This window comes from Jaculus jaculus, chromosome 8, assembly GCF_020740685.1.
Source record: "Jaculus jaculus isolate mJacJac1 chromosome 8, mJacJac1.mat.Y.cur, whole genome shotgun sequence".
In the NCBI taxonomy this organism is placed as follows: domain Eukaryota; kingdom Metazoa; phylum Chordata; class Mammalia; order Rodentia; family Dipodidae; genus Jaculus; species Jaculus jaculus.
This window is the reverse complement of record NC_059109.1, coordinates 99,182,331-99,208,208: the sequence shown is the minus strand read 5'-3', so window position 1 is coordinate 99,208,208 and position 25,878 is coordinate 99,182,331. Positions and strand designations below refer to the sequence as shown.

Below are 25,878 nucleotides of genomic sequence, written 5' to 3'. Positions count from 1 at the left end.
AAGATCCCTTCAAATATTTTCTGTAGAGCTGGTTTTGTGTTCATATATACCTTTAGCCTGTTTTTGTTGTGGAATGTCCTTATTTTTCTGTCAATTTGGATGGATATCTTTGCTGGATAAAGTAAACTTGGTTGGCAGTTGTTACCTTTCAGAACTTAGAATACATCATTCCAAGCCCTTCTTGTTTTTAAAGATTGTATTGACTAATCTGCTGTTATCCTGATGGACTTGCCTTTGTATGTGACTTGAGTTTTCTCTCTGCTTTCAATATATTTTCTTTGTGCATTTTGTAGTTTAATTATAATATGATGACGAGAAATTTCTTTCCTGATTTTGTCTTGTTTATTTTATTTTTATTTTTTGGGGTTTTCAAGGTAGGGTTTTGCTGTAGCCCAGGCTAATTTGGAATTCACTATGTAGTCTCAGGGTGGCCTTGAACACAAGGTGAACCTCCTACCTCTGCCTCATGAATGCTGGGATTAAAGGTGTGCACTACCACACCTGGCTATTTATTTTTTATTTTTATTTATTTATGAGAGAAAGAGGGAGGAAGAGAGAGAGAGAGAGAGAGAGAGAGAGAGAGAGAGAGAGAGAGAGAGAGAGGGAGAGAGAGAGGGAGAGGAGAGAATGTGTGTGCTAGAGCCTCCAGCCACAGAAAATGAACTCCAGACACATGTATCACCTTCCTTGTACATCTGGCTTACATGGGTCATGAGGAATCAAACCTTTGTCCTTTGGCTTTGCAGGCAAGTGCCTTAACCACTAAGCCATCTCTCCAGTCCTTCTTTCCTGATTTGGCATTCTAAAGTCTTCCCGTATCTGTGTTGGCATCACTTTCCCTATTTGCTTTGCCTTTGGAGTGTAGTTCTTCTCCTTCTACTATGTCCTGAATTCTTTTTTTTTTTTTAAATTTTTATTAACATTTTCCATGATTATAAAATATATCCCATGGTAATTCCCTCCCTCCCCACCCCCACACTTTCCCGTTTGAAATTCCATTTTCAATCATATTACCTCCCCATTACAATCATTGTAATTACATATATACAATATCAACCTATTAAGTATCCTCCTCCCTTCCTTTCTCCACCCTTTATGTCTCCTTTTCAACTTACTGGCCTCTGCTACTAAGTATTTTCATTCTCACACAGAAGCCCAGTCATCTGTAGCTAGGATCCCCATATGAGGGAGAACATGTGGCGCTTGGCTTTCTGGGCCTGGGTTACCTGACTTAGTATAATACTTTCCAGGTCCATCCATTTTTCTGCAAATTTCATAACTTCATTTTTCTTTACCGCTGAGTAGAACTCCATTGTATAAATGTACCACATCTTCATTATCCACTAATCTGTTGAGGGACATCTAGGCTGGTTCCATTTCCCAGCTATTATAAATTGAGCAGCAATAAACATGGTTGAGCATGTACTTCTAAGGAAATGGGATGAGTCCTTTGGATATATGCCTAGGAGTGCTATAGCTGGGTCATATGGTAGATCAATCTCTAGCTGCTTTAGGAACCTCCACACTGTTTTCCACAATGGCTGGACCAGATTGCATTCCCACCAGCAGTGCAGAAGGGTTCCTTTTTTTCCACATCCCCGCCAACATTTATGATCATTTGTTTTCATGATGGTGGCCAATCTGACAGGAGTGAGATGGAATCTCAATGTAGTTTTAATCTGCATTTCCCTGATGACTAGTGACGTAGAACATTTTTTTAGGTGCTTATATGCCATTCGTATTTCTTCCTTTGAGAACTCTCTATTTAGCTCCTTAGCCCATTTTTTGATTGGCTTGTTTGATTCCTTATTAGTTAACTTTTTGAGTTCTTTGTATATCCTAGATATTAATCCTCTATCAGATATATAGCTGGCGAAGATTTTTTCCCATTCTGTAGGTTGCCTCTTTGCTTTTTTCACTGTGTCCTTTGCGGTGCAAAATCTTTGTAATTTCATTAGGTCCCAGTGGTTAATCTGTGGTTTTATTGCCTGAGCAATTGGGGTTGTATTCAGAAAGTCTTTGCCAAGACCAATATGTTGAAGGGTTTCCCCTACTTTTTCCTCTAGCAGTTTCAAAGTTTCCGGTCTGATGTTAAGGTCTTTAATCCATTTGGACTTAATTCTTGTGCATGGCGAGAGAGAAGAATCTATTTTCATCCTTCTGCAGATATTTATCCAGTTTTCAAAACACCATTTGCTGAAGAGGCTGTCTCTTCTCCAGTGAGTATTTTTGGCATTTTTATCGAATATCAGGTGGCTATAGCTACTTGGGCTTACATCTGGGTCCTCTATTCTGTTCCACTGATCTACATGTCTGTTTTTGTGCCAGTACCATGCTGTTTTTGTTACTATGGCTCTGTAGTATAGGTTAAAATCAGGTATGGTGATACCACCAGCCTCTTTTTTGTTGCTCAGTATTATTTTAGATATTCGAGGTTTTTTATGATTCCAAATGAATTTTTGGATTGTTTTTTCTATTTCCATGAAGAAAGCCTTTGGAATTTTGATAGGGATTGCATTAAATGTGTAGATTGCTTTAGGTAAGATTGCCATTTTCACGATATTGATTCTTCCAAGCCAGGAACAAGGGATGTTTCTCCACTTTCTAGTGTCTTCTGCAATTTCTCGCTTGAGTGTTTTAAAGTTCTCATTGTATAGATTCTTTACTTCCTTGGTTAGGTTTATTCCAAGGTATTTTATTTTTTTTGATGCAATTGTGAATGGGAGTGATTCTCTGATTTCATCCTCTGTGTGTTTGTTGTTAGCATATACGAAGGCTACTGATTTCTGTGTATTTATTTTGTATCCTGCTACATTGCTGTAGGTTTTGATCAGCTCTAACAGCTTGCTAGTAGAGTCTTTAGGGTCCTTTATGTATAGAATCATGTCATCTGCAAATAATGATAACTTGATTTCTTCCTTTCCAATTTGTATCCCTTTTATGTGTGTCTCTTGCCTTATTGCTATTTCTAAGACTTCCAAAACTATATTAAATAGAAGTGGAGACAGTGGACACCATTGTCTTGTTCCTGATTTTAGTGGAAAAGCTTCCAGTTTTTCCCCATTTAGTAATATGTTGGCTGTAGGCTTGTCATAAATAGCCTTTATTATATTGAGATATGTTCCTTCTATTCCCAGTCTCTGTAGGACTTTTATCATGAAGGGATGTTGGATTTTGTCAAATGCTTTCTCTGCATCTAATGAGATGATCATGTGATTTTTGTCCTTCAACCCATTTATGTAATGTATTACATTTATAGATTTGCGTATGTTGAACCATCCCTGCATCTCTGGGATAAAGCCTACTTGGTCAGGGTGAATGATCTTTTTGATATACTCTTGTATTCTGTTTGCCAATATTTTGTTGAGAATTTTTGCATCTATGTTCATGAGGGAGATTGGTCTGTAATTTTCTTTTTTTGTTCTATCTTTGCCTGGTTTTGGTATCAGGGTGATGCTGGCCTCATAGAAGGAGTTTGGTAGGATTCCTTCTTTTTCTATTTCCTGGAAAAGCTTAAGAAGCAATGGTGTTAGCTCTTCCTTAAAAGTCTGGTAAAATTCAGCAGTGAATCCATCCGGGCCTGGGCTTTTTTTAGTTGGGAGGTTATTGATAACTGCTCGGATCTCCATGTTTGTTATAGGTCTATTTAAGTGATTAATCTCATTTTGATTTAATTTAGGTAGGTCATATAGATCAAGGAAATCATCCATTTCTTTCAGATTTTCATACTTTGTGGAGTATTCTTTTATAGTATGTCCCTATAATTTTTTGAATTTCTCTGGAATCTGTTGTGATGTTACCTTGTTCATCTCTGATTTTATTAATTTGTGTCTCTTCTCTCTTTCTTTTGGTCAGATTTGCTAAGGGTTTATCAATCTTGTTTATCCTTTCAAAGAACCAACTCTTTGTTTCATTAATTCTTTGGATTGTTCTTTTTGTTTCTATTTCATTAATTTCTGCCCTAATCTTTATTATTTCTTCCCGTCTACTACTTTTTGGTTTGCCTTGTTCTTCTTTTTCCAAGGCTTTAAGGCGAAGCATTAGGTCGTTTACTTGCGACCTTTCTAATTTCTTAATATAGGCACTTAAGGCTATAAATTTACCTCTTAGAACTGCCTTCATTGTGTCCCAGAGATTTTGGTATGTTGTGTTCTCATTATCATTTGACTCTATAAATTTTTTGATTTCCTTTTTGATTTCTTCATTGACCCACTCATCATTTAGTAGTGTATTGTTTAGTTTCCATGATTTTGTGTATGCTCTATAGCCTTTCTTGCTACTGATTTGTAGTTTTATTCCATTGTGGTCAGATAGAATGCAAGGAATTATTTCAATTTTCCTGAATTTGTTAAGATTTGCTTTGTGTCCTAATATATGGTCTATTTTAGAGAATGTTCCATGTGCTGCTGAAAAGAATGTATATTCTTCAGCCTTTGGATGAAATGTCCTGTATATATCTGTTAGGTCCATTCCTTCTATGACCTCATTTAGTCCAGATGCCTCTCTGTTTATTCTTTCCCTGGATGACCTGTCAATTGATGAGAGTGGGGTGTTAAAGTCACCCACCACCACTGTGTTTGGTGTTATCTGTGACCTTAGTTCTAATAGTGTTTGTTTGACGAATTTGGGAGCCCCCATGTTAGGTGCATATATGTTTAGGATTGTAATGTCCTCCTGTTGGAGTGTGCCCTTAATCAATATAAAGTGACCTTCCTTATCTTTTTTGACTAACTTCGGACTAAAGTCCACCCTGTCTGATATTAGGATAGCAACCCCTGCTTGTTTTCTAGGCCCATTTGCTTGAAACACCGTCTTCCAACCTTTCACCCTGAGATAATGTCTATCCTTTGTAGAAAGGTGAGTTTCTTGGAGACAACAAATTGAAGGATCCTGCTTTTTAACCCAGTCTGCAAATCTATGTCTTTTCGTTGGGGCATTGAGACCGTTGATATTAAGAGATATTATTGAAAGGTGTGTATTTATGTTTGCCATTTGTGTGTGTGTGTGTGTGTGTTACTTGTTCTACCTGTGCTCTCTTCTGTTAACTGGTATTTGAGTATAGCTGGTTTTTTCTAGGTTCCTTATATGTGTGCTTTTCCTTTTGTTCAGCATGGAGGATTCTATCAAGTATTTTCTGTAGAGCTGGTTTTGTCTTCAGATACTCCTTTAACCTGCTTTTGTCATGGAATGTCTTTATTTCTCCATCTATTTGGATGGATAACTTTGCAGGATAAAGTAACCTTGGTTGACAGTTGTTATCTTTCAGAACTTGGAATATATCACTCCAAGCCCTTCTGGCTTTAAAAGTTTGTGTTGAATAATCTGCTGTAATCCTGATGGGCTTGCTTTTGTAGGTAACTTGATTTTTCTCTCTAACTGCTTTCAATATTTTTTCTTTGGTTTGTGTGTTTGGAAGTTTGAGTATAATGTGGCGAGGAGAGTTTCTTTCTGGGTTTTGTCTGGCTGGGGTTCTAAAGGCTTCCTGTATCTGTATTGGCACCTCTTTCCCAATTTGGGGAAAATTTTCCTCTATGATTTTGTTGAAGATGCCTACTATGCCTCTGGAGTGGAGTTCTTCTCCTTCTACTATGCCCTGAATTCTTATATTGGATCTTTTCATAGTGTCCCGAATATCTTGAAATCCCCACTCATACTTTTCTATAAGTTTATCTTTCTCTTTGTTGGACTGCATTAGGTTTGCCACCTGATCTTCTAGCTTAGATATTCTGTCCTCTCCCTCATCCATCCTACTGGTGAGATTTTCTACAGAGTTTTTTATTTCATTAACTGTGTTCTTCATTGCTAGTAATTCTGACTGGTTTTTCTTTATTATTTCTATTTCTCTATTTATGTCTTGTATTGCCTTCTTTATTTCATTTAATTGGTGTCCTGCCTCATCTTTGATTCCTTTGATTTCCTCTTTGATTTCTTCTTTGATTGTTTTCATGTGTTCTTTGACCTCTTTGAACATATTTATAATTATTCTTTTGAACTCTTTCTCAGGCATTTCCTCTAACTCTTTCTCACTGGAGGACATTTCTGATGCATTAATACTTTTAGGTGGATTTATATCATCTTGCTTTTTAGTGTTTCTTGTGTTATAATGTATATATTTTTGCATCTTGGAGTAAGTTAATGCTTGGATTTTCTAGCTAGCTGTGTATTCTTAGTTGTATCAATTGATTTGATGTAATATATTTTCAGGGTAGGACCTTAAGGTATTAGGTGTGGCTCTTAAGACTCTCAGAGTATCTACAAAGATGTTCTTAGGGGTTGTGTTTCCCTGCTATAGGAGTATTCAAGCAGGCTGAGTGGAATAAAATACTGGTAGATTCTAAAATTTAACTAAACACTGTACACATTCAATCAAAAACAGCCCCGAGTGTGTATGCAAGAGTAGTTGTTATAATGACCAGATCCTCTATCAACAAAGAGGTTTAGATTTCTGGTCTGTTGAGGTATCCAAGTCAGCTTGTGACCAAGTGAGACCCTTCCCTGGTGCAATCCCAGTTACCTTGGGTGATTGTGGTCTCAGTCAAGTTGCTGCCTGGGTCGTAGGGCTGCTGTTCTGATTTCTGGATCTGGGCACTTGCTTTTCCTACGGGGCAAACTGAGCCGCTGCTGCCGCCTCTGCTGCTGTTGTAGCTGCCACCCCCGGAGCCACCACCGCTGCTGAAGCTGCCGTTGCCGTGTCCCCCGCCGCTGCTCACCCTGAAGCCGCTGCTGTGGGATCTGCCGCCGCTGCCGCTCCTGGGTCCGCTGCTGCTGGGGCCACTGATACCGGTGCTGGAGCCGCTGAAGTTGCTGCCGAATTCTGCTCCTGCTTGGGTCCCGCCGTCAGCCCAAGTTGGCGTGGCCGGTCCCGGGCCGCTGCTGTGTTCGCTGGAGCTGGGTTCAGGCGGCGGGGGAGGGGAGGGAGCCGCGGCTGCTCTGGTTGTATCGCTTCTCCACGTGTGCTTTTACTTCGCGGTCTGCTCCTCCCTCCGTTGCTCGCTGCCGCTCTCCCCTCACGTTTCCCGAGTTGCGGAGAGCGCGGTGTGAGGGGAAAATCCCACACCTGGCTTGTCCTGCGGCTCGAGCCGAGAGTCCGGCGGCTTTCTGCCGCTCCGCGGCTGCGGCGGGTGGCCGAGCCGTCCCGGAGCCGCTGTTCCCGCCTGTGCAGGCTCTGGATGCTCTGGAACTCTTCTACTTCTCCGCTGCCGCCTCAATTTCCTATACACCTCAGTTTTTAGTAAAAGTGTGTATTTTGCTGAGTTTTTTTGGTCTTTTTCCCCCCTAGGCTGCTTTGGCGTGGTACCTACGCCGCCATCTTAACCAGAAGTCCTGTCCTGAATTCTTATATTTGATCTCTTCACAGTCTCCCACATGTCTTGAAATTCCCATTCATGACTTCCTATTAGTTCATCTTTCTCTTTGTTGGACTGTATTAGATCTGCCACTTAGTCTTTTAGATTTTATATTCTGTTCTCTCCTTGATCCATTTTATTGGTCAGACCTTCTATTGAGTCTTCAATTTGACTTACTCTGTTTTTCATTTCTAATATTTCTGATTGGTATTTTTTCATTATTTCTATTTCCTTACTCATGTCTTGTATTGATGTCCTTATTTCTTTTTTCAATTTTTGTTCATTTTTTATTTATCTATTTGAGAGACAGACACAGAGAAAAAAGGAGAGAGAGAGAGAGAGAGAGAGAGAGAGAGAGAGAGAGAGGGGGAGGGAGAGAGAAGGGTCGCACCATGGCCTCCAGCCACTGCAAACGAACTCCAGATGCGTGCGCCCCCTTGTGCATCTGGCTAACATGGGTCCTGGGGAATTGAGCCTTGAACCAGGGTCCTTAGGCTTCACAGGCAAGCGCTTAACTGCTAAGCCATCTCTCCAGCCCCTTATTTCTTTTTATAAAAGACATATTTTGTTTAATTATTTGCAAGCAAAGAGAGATAGACAAGAGATAGAAGAATAGGTGTATCAGGGCTTCTAACCACTGCAAACAGACTCCAGTTGTATGTGCCACTTTGTGCATCTGGATTTACATGGGTACTGAGGAACTGAACTGGGATCCTGTGGTTTTCAGGCAAGCACCTTTATCACTAAGCAATCTCTCTAGCCCTGACCTCCTTATTTCATTAAGTGGTTTCCTGTGTTCTCCTTCAAGATGTTTTCTTATTTGATTCCCTTGATTTCTTTGAACATAGATATAATCATTTTTTGAAATCTTTATCAGGCATTTTACCTAAAGCAGTTTCAGTGGAGGTCATTTCTGATATATTTATAATTTTTGGTGGGATTGTGTTGTCTTGATTTTTTTGTGTTTCTTATAATGTAGAGATTTTTGCATCTTGAATTAATTTGATTCTTGGGTTTTCTAATTATTTGCAGTGTTCTTAACCAAGTAAATATGACTTCATATATCTTCAGGGTAGAAATATAAGATGCCAGGTGTAGCTCTTGTACTCCAAGAGAAATAGCAGAAGTGATCCTAGGTGTTGAGTTTATCTGCTATTCAAGCATTCTAGTAGACTTGGTGGGACAATTTACTGGAAAATTCCAAAATGCAACTGAGCAATATACACATTCATTCAAAACTAGCACAGGATATTTATATAAGAGTGGTTATTAAAACAAACAGATAATATAGTAAAGCCAAAGTCCCTAAGGGTGAGTGTTGTCCCACACCCTTAATTCTGTCAACTGGGAGGTTGAAATTTCTGGTTTGAAATGGGTTCCAGGTCAGCCTGGGGCTGAGTCAGACCCTGCCCCCAATAATGACAGAAGAAAAAGACAAAGGCCCTATAAATCAGGAAAAATCCAAGGCTACAATAGCTAATACCAAAAAACAGCTCATTTGAGAGTGGTATAGCCAGCCAAGAACATATCACTCAAATGTAACACATAACCTGCCTGGCATGGCAAGAGAGTTAGCACTTCCAGTGCATGTCTATGTACCTGTCTGTGTAAGTAGGTCCTGTTACCTTTTGGGATATCTTCCTGTCTCACCAATGCTGAGTGCCAACCTTCATCCCTCTCTGTTGTGCTGTGGATCTGGTGTTCTGATTGGCTGTGCTGGATGCTGTGCAGCTGTTGTTGTTGGTGGTAAATGAGTTCTTTGGTGATTTATGGCACTGGCGGTTGGGGGAAGGGAGGCTGTGCAGGATGCCTGGAGTTGTACTTGAGCTGCTCATCTGCTCCTTCAGCAGCTGCTCAGCTGGTCCCTGCTGTCTTCCCCTTCAGGTTTCTTGACTTTGCAAGGAGGCTGATATGAGTAGAAAATCCCTCCACCTGGTTTCTTCTCTTGCCAGTCAGGTGGGTGGGCATATGTGCCAGGGCTGCTAGTGCCTTGATAGCACCCTGGCCAGTTTCTTACTTTCCAGAAGATCTGAGCCTCTCCTGCTTATCTGCTATGGCTGATAATAACTTATAGAGCTTTGCACTTTGGTAGAAGAGTGTATTTTGCTGTTTATTTCCTTCCCTAGGCTGCTTTGGTGTGCCTACTATGCTGCTATCTTACCTGGAAGTCATTAACTCAGTCTATTTTTAACTGATACATAAAAAGTGCATATTACTGGCTGCCATGTGACCTTTCAAGAAATTGTGTGATGTTTTGGTTGGGCTAATTAACTTTATCTCCTTGAACATGTTATCATTTGTTACTTTGGTGAAAATATGTTTTTTCCTTGAGCATTTTGAAATAAACAGATATTATTATGATCTATGGTTACTGTGCAATACCACACAAGAACTTTTTTTAAATAGGTATTAAGTGTTTATTGTGAGGAGGGAGGGAAGAGGGATGAGCAGTTCTTCAGTGGCTAATCGAAGTCTGAGCACCCATTATATAATTGTTAGCATTTTCATTTGTGAAAGGTACCATGGGAGATTTGATATACACCAGAACTTTTACTTCCTATCTAATTGTTCCTTAGTTCCCAATAATCAACCTTATGTACTAGGTTTGGAAATTATAGTATTCTTTTTTATTGTTTTTATGTTTTGGAGGTAGGGCGCTGGAATTCAGTATGTATTTTCAGGGTAGCCTCAAACTCACATCAATTCCTACTTCTTTTGAGTGCTAGAATTAAAGGCATCTGCCACTATGCCCAGCTACTTAGAAAATCATTACGTTACAGCCTCTATCTACTGCAAATGGGCTCGAGATATATGCACCACTTTTTGTGCATCTGGCTTTATGCAGGTACTGGGGAACTGAACCCAGGTCATTAGACTTTACAGGCAAGTGCCTTAACCACTGAACCATCTCTCCAGCCCACAGTATTCTTTTATCGAATGAGCCACACATATTAATATCATGATATGTTTTATATGCAACTAACCACTTTAACAAGGTATGTACTTGAAGACAAAAGAGAACATATTGACATAGCTGGTAGCAAAATAAAAAAAAAATGAAACTTTTAGATTGATAGTTTGGGAACCTTATTCCAAACCATTCTTTAAGCCTCTGTCAATTGCATTTTTATTTATTTATTTATTTGAGAGCGACAGACACAGAGAGAAAGACAGATAGAGGGAGAGAGAGAGAATGGGCGTGCCAGGGCTTCCAGCCTCTGCAAATGAACTCCAGACGCATGCACCCCCTTGTGCATCTGGCTAACGTGGGATCTGGGAACCGAGCCTTGAACCGGGGTCCTTAGGCTTCACAGGCAAGCGCTTAACCACTAAGCCATCTCTCCAGCCCGCATTCTTTTATTAAAAGGGGCTCTATGAACTTTTAGGAGGTTATAGAGAAAACATCTTTCAAAAACACAAGCATAGGCCCATGGGACAAAGAGCTTCTTTTCCATCATTTTAAATGATCAAATGCAATTTCTTTTTTTTCTTTTAAATTACCCTATTGTCAATTGAGAAAAAGATTTCTTATTTTTGATTGCTCATATCTTTAATAGAATAGGTTATCAGATAATTTCTATTTCAACAGAACAGCATAGTCAAAAGAACACTATAACAGTAAATATCCAGGAATTTGGGGCTGGGGAGGTAGCTAAGTGGTTAAAGGTACTTGCTTGCAAAGCCTGCAGGCATGGATTCAATTACTCACCCACCCATATAAAGACTGATTAGTATTTGTATGTTGAGGCAAAAGACCCTGGTACCCCCCACCCAAACACACACATGTGTAAATAAGTAAACATTTTTTAAAAGTCCAGGAATTTAAGGAGGTAGCCTCTGAGAAGAATCATACAACATAATTTAGGGAAATATTGGGATGATCTTGTGAGTGATATGCAGTCCCTAAACAAACCAAAGCAAAATAAAAACCCCAAAGATTGATGTCAAAGGTACTCCCAAAGCTCAGCTTACCTGTTGAACCAGTCATCTGTGTATCGTGGGTATGGGTAGGGGTCATTGCTGCTGAAGTCGTAACTTGCCTCCGCATTCTGAAAACCATGAAGTGTTTCGGGTCAATGAAACTGGCAACAAGTTGAGGGAATAATGCTGTAAACACTCCCCTTTATGTTTATAAACCCTGTGGTGGTTTGAATGTAAAATGTCCCCCATAGCCTCATACTCAATCCCCAGTTGGTGAGGCAGAACCATGCTGGAGATGTGTCACTGGGGATGGACCTTGACATTCATTAGTCTATCTCCATTAGGTGTTCAGAGCTAGCTCACCTTTGCTGTTTCCTTCTAGCTGATATGACACCATGATATCTATTCTTTACCATGCTTTCTCCACCATGATGAAACTTCCCCTCAAATCTGTAATCCAGGACTGGAGAGATGGCTTAGTGGTTAAGGCGCTTGCCTGCAAGGCACAGGACCCTGGTTCGATTCCCCAGGACCCATGTAAGCCAGATGCACAAGGTGGTGCATGCATCTGGAGCTCATTTGCAGCTGCTGGAAGCCCTGGCATGTCCATTCTCTTTCTCTCTATCTACCTGGCTCTCTTTCAACTAAATAAATAAAAATATCAGAAAAACTGTAAGCCAAAACAAACCCTTTACTTCCACAAGCTGCTTCTTGTTAGGCATTTTGTCTCAGCAGTGAGAAAGTGACTGTTTTGAGCTCTCTCTGGAGGGCTATGTTAATGTTCCTCATTGTCTCTCAGTCTGAGACTGATCTCCAGAAAATTCTCTTTTCACCTTCTCTCCTTTTTGTTTTTGGGCTCTGCAAGAAAGACTCCATGGCTCTTGCAATAAAGACTCCATGTCTCTTGGCTCACATTGGGTTAGGAAACATGGAGTTAGATTGATATTTCCAATTTGGTATTTCTTGATTTTGTGGGTTCTGAGACATATTCAGAAATTGTGTATGAGGTAAAGCACCTCATACACATTGGATGGACATTGGTTTACAGTGGCAAGAGACCCTGTCATGTGTACTACCCCACATACAAATAAACAACTTAGATTTAAAAATCCACAGAATCTTGGTTTTTGTCTATTATAGTTCATCTTCACATCAACATGACTTAATTTAGAATTAACTTGATTTGGAATTGCCTAGGAGACAGATCTGGGTATGTCTATGAAAGCATTTCCAGAAAGCTTTAATGAAGGATGCACTTTCAGTGTGGGTGGTGCCATCCTGTGGCCTGGAGGTTCCAGACTGAAGCAGAAGAAAAAAGGAAGAAAGCAACCTGGGTACCAGCATTCTTTGCTCTCTGCTTTCTTGCTGTGGAAACAATGCGATCACACTCCTGATGCCACAGCTAAAGTCACTTTCTCTGTAATAACTTACCCACACCATGGTGGGCTGTACCATCAAACTTTGATCCAAAATAAACCCTTTGTTAAGTTGCTTTTGCCAGGCATTTTGTCACAGCAGCAAGAAAAGTAACTCATGTATCATGTAGCACCAGGCACTGGATGGGAATCTTCTGTTTGCCTTGGCCCCAAAGATGAGCAAGTTCCCAGTTTCTCTCCTTTTCTTCCACTTAGATCTCAAACTACCTTCATCCATTTGTAGAGTTTCATTCTATATATTTTAAAGTTTCTATTTTTGTTTATTTATTTGATAGAGAGAGAGAGAGAGAGAGGGAGGGAGGGAGAGGGAGAGGGAGAGGGAGAGGGAGAGGGAGAGGGAGAATGGACACACCTGGGCCTCCAGCCACTGCAAATGAACTCCAGGTGCATGTGCCCCTTGTGCATCTGGCTCACATGGGTCCTGGGGAATTGAACCTGAGTCCTTTGGCTTTGCAGGCAAGTTCTTAAAGCTCTAAACCATCTCTCTAGCCCTCTGTCTATATTTTATATACAGTCTTTGTCTCTGGGACAGTCTGCCCTTTCAGATTTGACATTTTCTTCTTACTTCTCTTTCTTTGAGATGTTTATATTTCAGTTCTTTTCAGGACTACTTCTTTACTATGGTATGCTATTTGCCTAAACTTCTCTGAAGTTTTCACAGATGTGGGCAGTTTTAGGTGTAGTTAACACAGTAGGGCAGTGAGAGAAAGAAACACAAGTTAATACTTTTTCTTCTGGACTTTGAAGCTGAGGTTGAGATGTAAGCAATAGATTTTTTTGAAAGTCTGCTAAGATTGGCCAGTTTCTCCATAAAAGAGATCCAACTACCCTGGTTTATTGTGAGTTGGCTGGGCAGTCAGCATGAGTAGCCAGTGTGGGGTCTCTTGGAAGGATCTCTTGAGTGTTGCCTCTTTCTCCAGAGCTGCGGTTTGGAGCAAGATGGGGACAGGCTGGAATAAGAACTAGAGAGAGGGAGAAGTCAGGGGCTCATCTTATCAGAGGGTCATGGAGTTGCTGCTCAGAAGGTTCTGTGACGCATAGCTGTAGTCCTGGGGGTCCATCCACAGCACCCCACTAACCTCCAGCTCAGAACAAGGAGCAGCAGGACAGTCTGTGTGAGGCTGAGACTAGTGATGACATGACCCTAAGACCCAGATGCCCTAGGAAGTTGTGGTGATCAGACAGTGAGGATCCAGAGTTTGGACAAGATGTGTGAACTGACAGCTAAGATCAGTGGGGCTGGGGATTCTGAAAAGGCCAGAGCAGATGGACAATGGAGACTTACTGCTTGCTGCCCGGGTTTTGGAAGCTTTCCACATTGGCTTATTTTTCTGGCTCAAAATTAGCACTCGGGGGAGGGGAAGCCAGAGAGTTGGTTCTGTGTTTAAGGCACTTGACTGCAAATCCTAACAACCCAGGGTCAATTCCCCAGTACCCACATAAAGCCAGATAGATGCACAGTGGCGCATGCATCTGGAGCTTGTTTGCAGTGGCTGGAGGTCCTGGTTCTCTCTCTCTCTCTCTTTCTTTCTTTCTTTCTTTCTTTCTTTCTTTCTTTCTTTCTTTCTTTCTTTCTCTCTCTCTCTCTCTCTCTCTCTCTCTCTCTCTCTCTCTCTGCTTGTAAATAAATAAAATTCTATAAAAAAATTACCACTCAGTTCTGGGCTGAGGCTTGTTGGTTCCCATTCTCAACTCTGGAGGACATGGCCTCTTATAAGGTGGGTGGGGGTTAGAAGGAGAGGCTGGGAAACTCTGAAAGCAGAACTTGAAACTAAGAACACTTGAACTCCGTGACTATTTTTATAACAAAAAGAAAGTCCATGTGTTGTCTTGGGGACGTTTGCCTCTCAACTTTGAAACAGATGGTGATTTAGGAACTCCAGTAATTTTGTTGTTTTTACAATGAATTTGATGACTAATCCTTAATTCCCTGGATAATAGTCTACGCTGAGCATTAAGGAAGGCAAACAGTTGTTCTGGTTGGGCTGTATGTGTTCTGGCTAAAAATCAAATGGTTTATAGCAAGAAAGGACACAGCAGTTCTTTCAAAGGTTCTATTTATGCTTTTATAGCCAAACTGAATCACTTATTGATTTGAATGACAATGTAGTCTCCTGTAAACTCATTTACGTATGAGAAGTTAAACTAGCCTTGAATGATACTGGACCCTTCTGTGGCAGCCATTAGCATTGACATTTGAGAATGCATGGCATTTCAGTCAATTTAATGTTCTGATTCTTTTAGGCTAAGATTCTTGTTTGGATTTCTCTACCTTCCTTCTGGAATATGGTAGTCTATTTCCTTGCTTTAGAAAATACTAAGTAATGTAACTTAATTTTTGCTGACTCAGTATTATGATGACTCAGTCATCATTAAGAACTTTAATTACTATTGTACTATTACATAGATGGGGAGATGATTGGCTTGAATCCAAATTGACCTCAGGGCTTCCTGGAAGTTATTTTTGGAAGAAACTTCTGACAACAGCTCTCTTTCTCTTCTATAAGTTGAATACAGGGGGAGAAAAACATCTCCAGTGTTTTTAATAATTCAATAATTTGAAGGCTTATTCTCTGAATATGGCATAGTCACAAATCAAGGCTGTATTTGTTCTTAGCTAAAAAGTTTATAGGTTTGACTACTGTTTGTCTTGTGTCCCTCTTTTTCATAGAGAGGGCGAGCATGCACTGACATAAGAGGTGACACACCTGCAGGCTGTATGTACATAGTCACCCACGGCACACAATGGTACATTATAGATGCCAGGGCTGGTCCCACTGTGACGTCTGGGGGCTCCTGAACCTAAGGTAACCATGCCTGTGGCTTTCATATTGCAGAGTACCTTCTGAGATACCCAACGTTGAAGTTGCCATGCCAGCCCTCCAAGCTGGAATCAAAAGGCACTGTCCAGTGGGGCTGCCCAAGACATGTGTCTGCAGACACTGACTTGGGGGAGGAGAAAGGAGAAGCGGCAAAGTCATACAGACCTGGTTTTGGATCTAAGTTGGCTTTAGTGTTTGGAATTTTGTTATTAACGAATTAAGTAATTGGTTGCTGTGAGGAAAAATGCAATGCAAGGTCAGATTGATTCCTGTGGGCACTCTCTCACTTTTCTTTTCCTTCCTTCCTTTCTTTTTTTCTTTTCTTTTCTTTTCTTTTCTTTTCTTTTCTTTTCTTTTCTTTTCTTTTCTTTTCTTTTCCTTTCCTTTCCTTTCCTTTCCTTTCCTTTCTTTTCTTTCTTTCTTCTTTCTTTCTTTCTTTCTTTCTTTCTTTCTTTCTTTCTTTCTTTCTTTCTTTCTTTCTTTCTTTCTTTCTTTCTTTCTTTCTTTCTTTTGGGGGGGGGTTTGAGGTAGGGTTTCACTCTAGCCCAGGCTGACCTGGAATTCACTATGGAGTGTCAGGGTGGCCTTGAACTCATGGCAACCCTCCTACCTCTGCCTCCCAAGTGCTGGGATTAAAGGTGTGCCCCACCACGCCTGGCTGTACACTCTCACTTTTCTTTCCCTTCCTCCCTCACTGTATCCCTCTATTCCATCTCTCCCTCTTCATCCTTTTGTTATTTTGGAGGCAGGTTTGGAATGTAGCCCAGGCCAGTCTTGAACTCTCTATCCTCCTGTTTTTGAGTTCTGGCCTTATAAGACATACATCACCATGCCTAGAGTACTCATAATTTATTTCTTTTTTTCCCCCTAAAAGATTGTAGTTTGAGCCTGTGCTGGGTGTATTAGTACATACCTTTAACCCCAGCACTTGAAAGGCAGAGGTAGGAGGATCACTGTGTGTTTGAGGCCACCCTGAGACAATATAGTGGCTTCTAGGTCAGCCTAGGCTAGAGTGAGATCCTACCTCAAAAAACCAAAAAAAAAAAAAGTTGTAATCTGTTCTTCTATTTACATATATACAATACCATCCCCTAAAGTCCTTCCCTTTCTTCTCTCCCTTATAGCCCCTTATAAGCTTATGGGCCTCTGCTTCTGATTTTTGATTCTAGGTCAGGGGAAGAGATTATATAAAAGAAGGGTTGGTGTGGGGGGGGGGCGAGTCAATCAAAATTCAAGATATTCTGAATAAGATATATGGAATTCTACTTTCTTGAATAATGGCATACCCAGAAGCCATATATTATTGCTAGAAAAATTTCAGTGCCAGAGATGTGATACTTTCCAGTGATGTTAGCCTGGGAGGTCCCTGTTGCCTCTAAAACATTACAGGCTATTGTCAAGGGCCTTGGATTCCTGTGAGAAAGAGATGGTAAGACCCTATTGCTGAAGACTTCATATGCCTGAGCAAGACACTGAGAAATCAAGCTGGTGCCTCCCTGTAGCCCAGCCAACTGAAAGCTGTATGTAGCCTATGGGAGACAGAAGTCATCAGCGGTGAAAATAGTGGACACTGGAAGCTTCAAGTTCGGCCAGACAGGTCAAATTACTGAATGAGTGCAACAGTGGCATGTCTGCTCTGGGGGAAACCAACTGCTCTCTAATTGGACTGAAGGCCCACTCTATAGGAAGAAATACATGCCTGGTACTGAAAACCTAACCAAAGCTTATGGCAGGGGATGTCATGAGCCTTAGGGGTATAAAGCCTGCCCTTGTCTAGATAAATGCAGATATTACTCTCACCAAATTGCTCTGAAAACACTACACTTAATGTTCATATTCATATATTAATGCTAATCTCACTTCTGGTTAGAGAAGCTTCTCTTTTCAGATGGCGATAACCACTGGAATGACCCAAAAAGCAGCATAGTGCTGAGAAGAAGGGACCCAGGAATGTCCAGCACTGAAACATCTCACACTCTCCAAGGCTCAGGTCCATTGTGGAAGGGGTGGTGGAAAGAATGTAAGAGCCAAAGGAAGGGTACCACTCCTTACATACAACTGTCCAGACAGAAATTGGCCTTGGTATCCAAGACCTCGCAGTGCCTAGCAATACCTAAACAAGAGCCTCATAATAGGAGGAAAAGATGATGACATCAAATTAAAAGAGAGACTAATGGAGGGAGGGGGATATGTTGGAGAGCAGAGTTATGGAGGGGAAAGCGGAGGAGGGGAGGGAAATACCATAGTTTGTTGTTGTCTGTAAGTATAGGACTTGTCAATAAAACAAACAAATATCTATCTATCTATCTATCTATCTATCTATCTATCTATCTATCTATCTATCTGTCTATATCTATCTACATACATATACATATATATATATACATACATATATATATATATATATATATATATATATATATACACACACACACACATAAATTGTGGTTTGATATTTAGCATATACAGTTTGTGCACAGTGTAACAAATTAGTTAATGCATGTCCTTTGGAAAATGCGATGGTTATTTGTTTGTGGTTCACCTGCGAATTACTATATCCAGTAGGTTTTTAAAGAACACATATTTTTTTGTTGTTGTGTGTATGCGTGTGAGGGCACAAGTATGTTAGAGGACAAATTTCCACTGTTGGTCCTTACCTTCTGCCTCAGTGAGGCAGGGCCTCTTATTTCATCTCATTTGAGGAAAGGTTTCTTGTTGCTGTTATTCACTGTGAGTTTCTGGGAAGTTCTGTCTCTGCCTTGCATCTTGCCATTGGTATGTGGTGATTACAGAAGCTTGTCATGGTTTCTGGCTTTTGCATTGGTTCTGGGGACCTGAACTCAGGTACTCAGGCTTGTATGGCAGGAGCTTTATCTTTTGAGCCTCCTCTCTATCCCATTTTTACTTACTTCTTTACATCTAGTAAGTGCTCGACTCTTATAGTCCTGAAGCTTGGCTCTAATAAGTCTCTGTCTGTCTGCTTGTGAAGTTTACAGAGCCTGCCTTTCCCACCCAGTGTTATTGTTAAGGTCTCTATTCCCAAAACCTCTTTTCCAGGAGGTCTTTACATTCCCTTCTGCTTAAGTGCTTTCTCCATCTTAGCAATAAGCAACTGAGTGTTTTGAAAAGCCTTTTTACAAAGCACATATGCAGGCATTCAAAATGTTTCGATCATAGTTGAGATCAGTTTAGAACCCAAGCAAGCTTTCTTGAAGAATGCCTAAGTCTTCTATTTGAATTATTTGTGGACCTTCAAAGACATCTTTGATGGAATGGTATCCACTTAGGACTTTTCTCCAGGAAGTCCAGGCCAAAATCTCGACAGGACAGTTGTATCCTTTAGCAGGAGCATCTGTTGATGGTGCACTAAATTCTGCTTTAACCCCACAAATTATTTTAGCACATCCCAGATTCACTAGAGCAGAGCCATCTGTGGGACGAATTGAACCTATTTTAACATTTATGGTTCTGAATTTACCAAGTTCCATCTGGAAGGCAGCTTGTTATTTTAGAAATCTCTTGAGGTTCTGATTTTGAACTTGGTCACTATCCTCCTGCCTGTGCACCGACTCACCTCTCGCTTCCTTTGTGCTCTTCTCTCTCTTTGACTACCGACAGCAAGAGTCACAAAATTTGACCCATGCATTTGCTCACAGCTTGTTTTTGTAAATAAAATCTTATAGAAACAGCCATCTCCAGTTTTGACAAAATTGCTTATGTATGGTTTCACAGTAAGCACTAGAGTTCAGTTGCAATGTCCAAGCCTGGAAAGCTTAAGATGTCAACTACTTGGCCTTTGTTGGAAAGAGTATGTGGGAGCATGATCCATGTCCTAGGTCACTTGTGCTCCCAGGCTGTTTTCTCATAGCCAATACTTAGTGTCCTACCAGACCATGTTTTCTAGGGCACCCCCCCTTCATCCTTAAACACATATCTGCCTACTGTCCTGGTCTCTCTAGGTGGGGCAAAGCTGCTGACCACCTTGTGAGGAGTTCAATGCTTATTCCATTCATGTTTTATGCTGACCAAATGTGGGTTATCAGGAAGTTGTTGTGATCAGAAACTGAGACCAAGTCTCCATTGGTTGAGGGCATCTCTGGCGAGCCACAAACTCTGTAGCTCTTCCATCTTGCTGCATACAAATTTCGTGGTAGTGTTCATGGTCAAATTAGTGGTCTGGGTAAGAAAACAGACCTCTAGCATTCTGGGGCCACTGCTCAGGTGGGATGGTACATGTGGTGCCTATCACACAGGTCTCATTCACGCTTTTTTCCAAAACATATTTTTATTTAATTATTTGTCGGGGGGAGAGAGAGAGAACGAGAGAGAGAAGAGAAGAGAAGAGAAGAGAAGAGAAGAGAAGAGGAGAGAAGAGAAGGGAAGAGAAGGGGCACTCTAGGGCCTGCAAACAAACTCTAGATGCATGTGCCACCTTGTGTATCTGGCTTTATGTGTGTCTTGTGGACTCAAGCCTGGGTCCTTTGGCTTTGCAGGCAACCATCTTAACTACTAAGCAACCCTTCCAGCCCCATAATTTCTTTTTAAACATGATATTGAGAACCTGATTTTGTATATCAGAGTCCATGTAAAAGCTGAATGTGGCAGTGAGCACCTGAAATTTCAGCACTTGGCAGAAAGCAGAGACAGGAGGATTCTCAAGGCTTTCTGGCTAGCTGTCTAACCAAAATGGCGCACTCTATGTTCAGAGAGTCTCTAAAAAAATAAGGTAGAATGTGATCAAGGAAGACACCCAATATCAACCTGTGGCCTTCATGCACTCATGCACACATGCACGTGAGCCTGTACTCCCAGGAAGTATCTCCACACATATTAATACACGTCACACATACATATGCCAAAAGGTGGTAGTGTGTTGGCACTCTGATGATGCTGGGCTCATGTAATAAGGCAATATACTTAGCATGAGCATCCACTGATGTGATTGAACAGATGCTTTGTGAGCACTGAGGAACAAACTCTATAGTCTGACTGCAAAACTGGGAAAGTGGATTCTGAAATCAGGGCTGTCATAAACCACTGAGCAAGACATGCTTTGCCCCAGGGGAACAGCTGGGCTTGGTGGGTCTTTAGAAAGAAAGATTACCTTTTTCTCATTTGTCTGCCCAGAAGAGTACCTTTTCTAGTTTTCTATTTTTCAATTCACTGAATGGTAGGGAGTGCTTTCTTTAATTTCACACAAATGAATTATGTATGCGCTAGAATGTCTATCAGTTATGATAAGAAATAGGTCTCCATAGTTATAATCATATAAAAGCTCAGACCTCAAAGAAGTTGAGCAAGGGAGATAAGACATTGTGAAACATCAAATAATACAAGACTTAAACAATATCTCCCGTGATAGGTTTATGGCCATGAGTCCCGGGTGGCATATGATTAATTGCTAATGCAATTCCACAGCTATAGGAATTCAGAACAAGAAAGAGTAACACATTTGTCCCCTTTATTCTGGGTTGCTACTTTCCCTGAAGGCATTTAACCATATAACCCAGCTAGGAGCTGTGTAACAGTATTAGCTGAAATTGCACTGTGCTCGTGGGCTAATGAAAGAGAAATGAGCTTCCCCAGATAGACTTTCAAACTGCAACCATATTGCCCCAGAATGAAGCTCATCTGTATGGAAACTGAGCAACTAAATAGCCCAGTCCATTAGAGCCTAAAGAATTTTGCTACTGCGCCTACTTGTATCTAATATGGCCATGGCTGAATGTTCCCAACTGTGCCTATTTTGACTTTCCTCAAATAATTCTCCCATATGCACTGGTTTAACGATAATGTTTAGCTCACTTTTGACTTAAACCAACATTAAAGAGATTTATGTCTATATTAAGCCTGGCTGTAAAACTTAATGAAATTTAACATTTCTCTAGCACTCCAAAAATTAAAAAAAATAAAAGATGCACAGTCAGACATTTGTTTGAAATCTTTCTTTTATGCACCTAGTTTCCAACCATTTATTTTTCTATGGACAGTGTTGTCTAGTGGTAAATTTGATACCATTTACTTCTTGTTCTTGGAAATTGTAGCAGGTTCTCTAGTCATTGAGCACACTCTCCAGGTAAGAGGAAAAGTCAGGACATACAGGCATCAGCATGTCCTAAGACACATTCTGAGCTACTGGACTCACTGTATTTTCCCAAACTGAAAAATTCCATTCTTTGGTACTCATTGACACCCATATAAGCAGGAATGGGAAGCATTTTAGGCATGAAATATAAGAGACTGTATAAAAAAAGGGTACAGTAATAATAAAGAAAATTTCTAATGATTAACACAGTGTGCTAAAATAACAGTGTTTTTATTTTTTTAAAAAATCAGTATTTTATTTATTTATTAAAGGAGAGAGAGAGAAAGAGAGAGAGAGAGAGAGAGAGAGAAAGAGGGAGGAGACAGAATGAGCACACCAGGGCCTCTAGCCACTGCAAACTCCAGACACATGTGCCCCCTTATGCATCTGGTTTATGTGGGTCCTGGGGAATTGAATCTGGGTCCTTTGCCTTTGCAGGCAGGTGCCTTAACCACTAAGCCATCTCTCCAGCCCAGTGCCTTTAATTTTGTTCAAAGGGATTTAAATGGATATCTTTCCAAATCATATGGGAGTGCGAGTGCGTACTGAAGGAAGGAGTGGGCAGTCACTTAAAGTGACAGGCAAGGCAGCCCTTGGAGTCCTTCTTACAGTGAGGACTACCAGACTACATCTTCTTGTCTTGTCTTAAGAGTTTAGATGGCCAGTGAAGCTATGTTAAGCTAGACTGAGGCCAAGTTCTCACATGCATTTTAATAACTTTCTTCTAAATGATGTGTTCCTGGGGATGGCTGATGCATTTAGAAGCTGCTTTAAGATAGGATTAATGACTTGGGTGGAAGAAAATTTACATCTTTATTTTCACTATTTTATAGTCACTGCCCCAATCAAGCATTTCCTTCTTAATATGTTTATATCATCTGGCTGTAAAACTTAATGAAATTTAACATTTCTTCAACAGTCCAAAATTAAAAAAAAACTTATTTGAAAGAGACAGACACACACAAAGAGGCAGATAGATAGATAGAGGAAAAGAGAGAGAGAGAAAGAGAGAGAGAGAGAGAGAGAGAGGGATTGGGCACACTAGGGCCTCCAGCCACTGCAAACAAACTGCAGACTCATGTTTCACCCTGTGCAACTGGCTTATGTGGGTGCTAGAATTGAACTGGGGTCCTTAGGCTTCTCAGGCAAGTGCTTAACCACTAAGCCATCTCTCCAGCCCCATTTCTTTAAAAAAAATATGCATATTCAGAAATTTGTTTGAAATATTTCTTCTTATGGATGTGGAATTAAAGGTATACTATTATGAGCAGTACATGTGAACTTGTCACCCATGTATATTTGCATATTACACTATAGTTAATGCAGATATACTGAAATATCTTTTCATCACATCGTTACTGACCACTAGATTTTATATGCTAATAAAGAAGGATGTTGGCTAATATTCTGAAAATGTATACTTTTATTTATTTTAATTAATCAATTTATTTATTTTGGTTTTTCAAGGTAGGGTCTCACTCTAGCCCAGTCTGACCTGGAATTCACTATGGAGTCTCAGGGTGACCTCGAACTCATGACAATCCTCCTACCTCTGCCTCCCGAGTGCTGGGATTAAAAGCGTGCTCCACCATGCCTGGCTATATACTTTTATTTTTGATCATTATGATTCCATGTACTTGTCTTTCTTGTGCTATTGTATGAATGTTCATGTTCTCATAACAATCATATGCTGAAATCTAATTTTCAATGTGTTGGTAATCAAGAAGTGGTGTCAGATGACTGGAGTCATGGGGATGGGGTTCTTGTGAATGCGGTTAATGTTCTTATAAAAAAAGCCCAAGGTTAGCCTGATTACTCCTTTCTCCATGTGAGGATGCAGTAAGAAAGCTTTCTATGAGGAACAGGCCCTTGCCAGAAACAGAATGTGTGGGCACCATGATCTTGGATTTCAGTTTCCAGATTGGTGAGGAGTAAATTTCTGGTGGTTATAAATTACCTGTGCTGAGATATTTCGTTGTAGTCACCAAAACAAACTAAGGAAACTAGCTACCCTATAGATTTTGTTTTAAATATTTTAACATATGACTTTGAATATGAAGGTCCCTGACACTTGCTGACTGTGCAAGATTTGAAGCTTCTTTTTGCAGATAATCTGGCAAAATCTATCAAAATAGAAAATAAGCTATTTGTCCTGATGATCCCACCTCTAAGACTCTACCCTAAAAATATAGTTGCATACACGCAAAAGATTTATATTTAAATGTATTCATGACAACCTTGCTTTCATAACAGTGAAATACTTGACATCTTAAATAACTAGTATTGGGAAGAGTTAAAATTATAGTGTACTCATAAGATGCAAAACCTGTAGCTCTGGTAAAGAATGAAATATAAGGCTTGCAATGTTCTCATTTCCAAGAAATATTGTTAAGGCAATGCACCGACTAGAGTGTATGATGGACTCTCATTTATGCTTCATGGTAAGTGTGTGAAGTATTTATGCAAAGGAACAGGAGTGTTTTTTTTATTTATGAGAGAAAGAGAGAGAGAGAGAGAGAGAGAGGCAGTTAAGACTACTGGCCAAGATGACGACCACCTAGCTGCACTGCAAATCCCAGGGAAAGAAAGCCAAGATATTAAGGGTTTTCTGGGTCTTCTTGTCAGTGGGAGGGCACGAGGGGGGGGGGGATAGGGAATTGCGGATCCCCTTGCAGGCAGGTAGACTACCCCTCCCACTAAATAGCTACTGCACCCCGCCTCCGCGGCTGCTGTGCCTACCACAGCTGCTGCCTCACTCTGATCATGTGCCAAACGATCCCTGTGTGTGGAAGCTTAAACTTCTCTGCACCCTTGCCCACATTACTGCTCCTGCCACTGCACATTCAGTGAGCCCAGTCCCACAGCAACTGCCACACAAGCCCAGACTGTGTCTTTTGCTTGTGCAAGCTCAGGTGCCATCCCCTACCTGTCTGCCGCACTGGCCATCCACCATTCTCCTGTGGCGGTTGAGTGCAGACTGTTTCTGGGTCCCAGTGTTCCCAGCCAGAGTTTGGGCTGCTTCAGTGCTTGGTACCTCAGTCCCCCTCCAAGCTCAAATGCAGGCAGCTTTGGTGCATTACTGCTTGAGAATTCAGGCAACTTTGGCACCCCTCTCAGGCAGTATATAGGCAGCTTTGGCAAGTGGGAGCCAAAGGCCAGGCTGCTTGGCAATTGCCCCAGGGTGCCTCAGATTCCCATTGTGCTAGAGTCCAGTCTGATCCACCCACCTACCTGCCCATACACTGTCATGGGCAGACCACAGTGCAAAAGAAATAACATGAAAAATCAAATGCAAAAAAATCCAGTTAGATCACCCAGTCCTACAATGAATACATCTAACCAAAACATAGAAGAGTTATTAGGATCAGAACATCAAATTGAAGCTATGAGCAATGCAACCCTGACCAACCTACTGGTAGAACTTGCAGGAAAGCAACAAAGGACCGATAATCCTGTGGATGCTACCATCACTAAGATAGAATAAATTGATAAGAAATTGAAAGGAGTTCAAAGAGAGTTAATAGTTTAGGGAGAGTGAAAAAAAAGAGGACCTTCAAAATCAGCTGGCCATACTAAATGAAGACATAAAGAAATGCAAGGATGAATTCCAAGAATCATCAAGAAAATCAGAAAATGATGTGAAAAGGGAGCTTGACAGAGTGATGGAAATGATACATAGAAAAGTAGTAGAATATTCAAACTTAATTGAACAAGTCCAAAACTCTCTAGAGGTTCTCAAGAATAGAGTCAGCGAAGTGGAGGATAGAAACTCTGATCTGGAAGACAAGATGGAAGAAACAGTTCTAGAGTTCAAAAATTTCAGTAAGTTCAAAAGTTCTTGTGAACAGAACATGAGGGAATTGTGGGATACATTTAAATATTCTAATATCAGAATCATTGGAATAACAGAAGGAGAAGAATTTCAGACCAAAGGCATGGAGAACTTATTTAACAAACAATTGAAGAAAACTTCCCCAGTCTCTTAAAAGAAAGGCCAATCAAGATACAAGAAGCCAACAGAACTCCAAACAGACTGGACAAAGGAGAAACTCTCCAAGACATATTATCCTAAGACTCTAAATATTGACACCAAAGAGAAAATCCTAAAAGCAGTTAGGGAAAATCAGCACACCACTTTCAAAGGTAACCCCATCAGAATTACCTCAGACTTCTCAATGGAAACCCTGAGAGCTAGAAGGGCCTGGAATGAAACACTCCAAAGTTTACGAACCTATGGCTTCCAACCCAAACTACTCTACCTGGCAAAA

At 40.7% G+C, this 25,878-nt stretch overlaps 1 protein-coding gene across 1 annotated transcript in view; it reads right to left on the bottom strand.

Moving 5' to 3' along the window:
• Window positions 1–25,878, bottom strand: part of Pcsk2 (proprotein convertase subtilisin/kexin type 2) — a 316,714-nt gene that overhangs the window by 60,793 nt on the left and 230,043 nt on the right. The window contains exon 6 of the mRNA XM_004668723.2: window positions 11,319–11,395. Within this exon, the coding sequence (XP_004668780.1) occupies window positions 11,319–11,395 (77 nt within the window). The remainder of the gene's footprint in view (window positions 1–11,318; window positions 11,396–25,878) is intronic.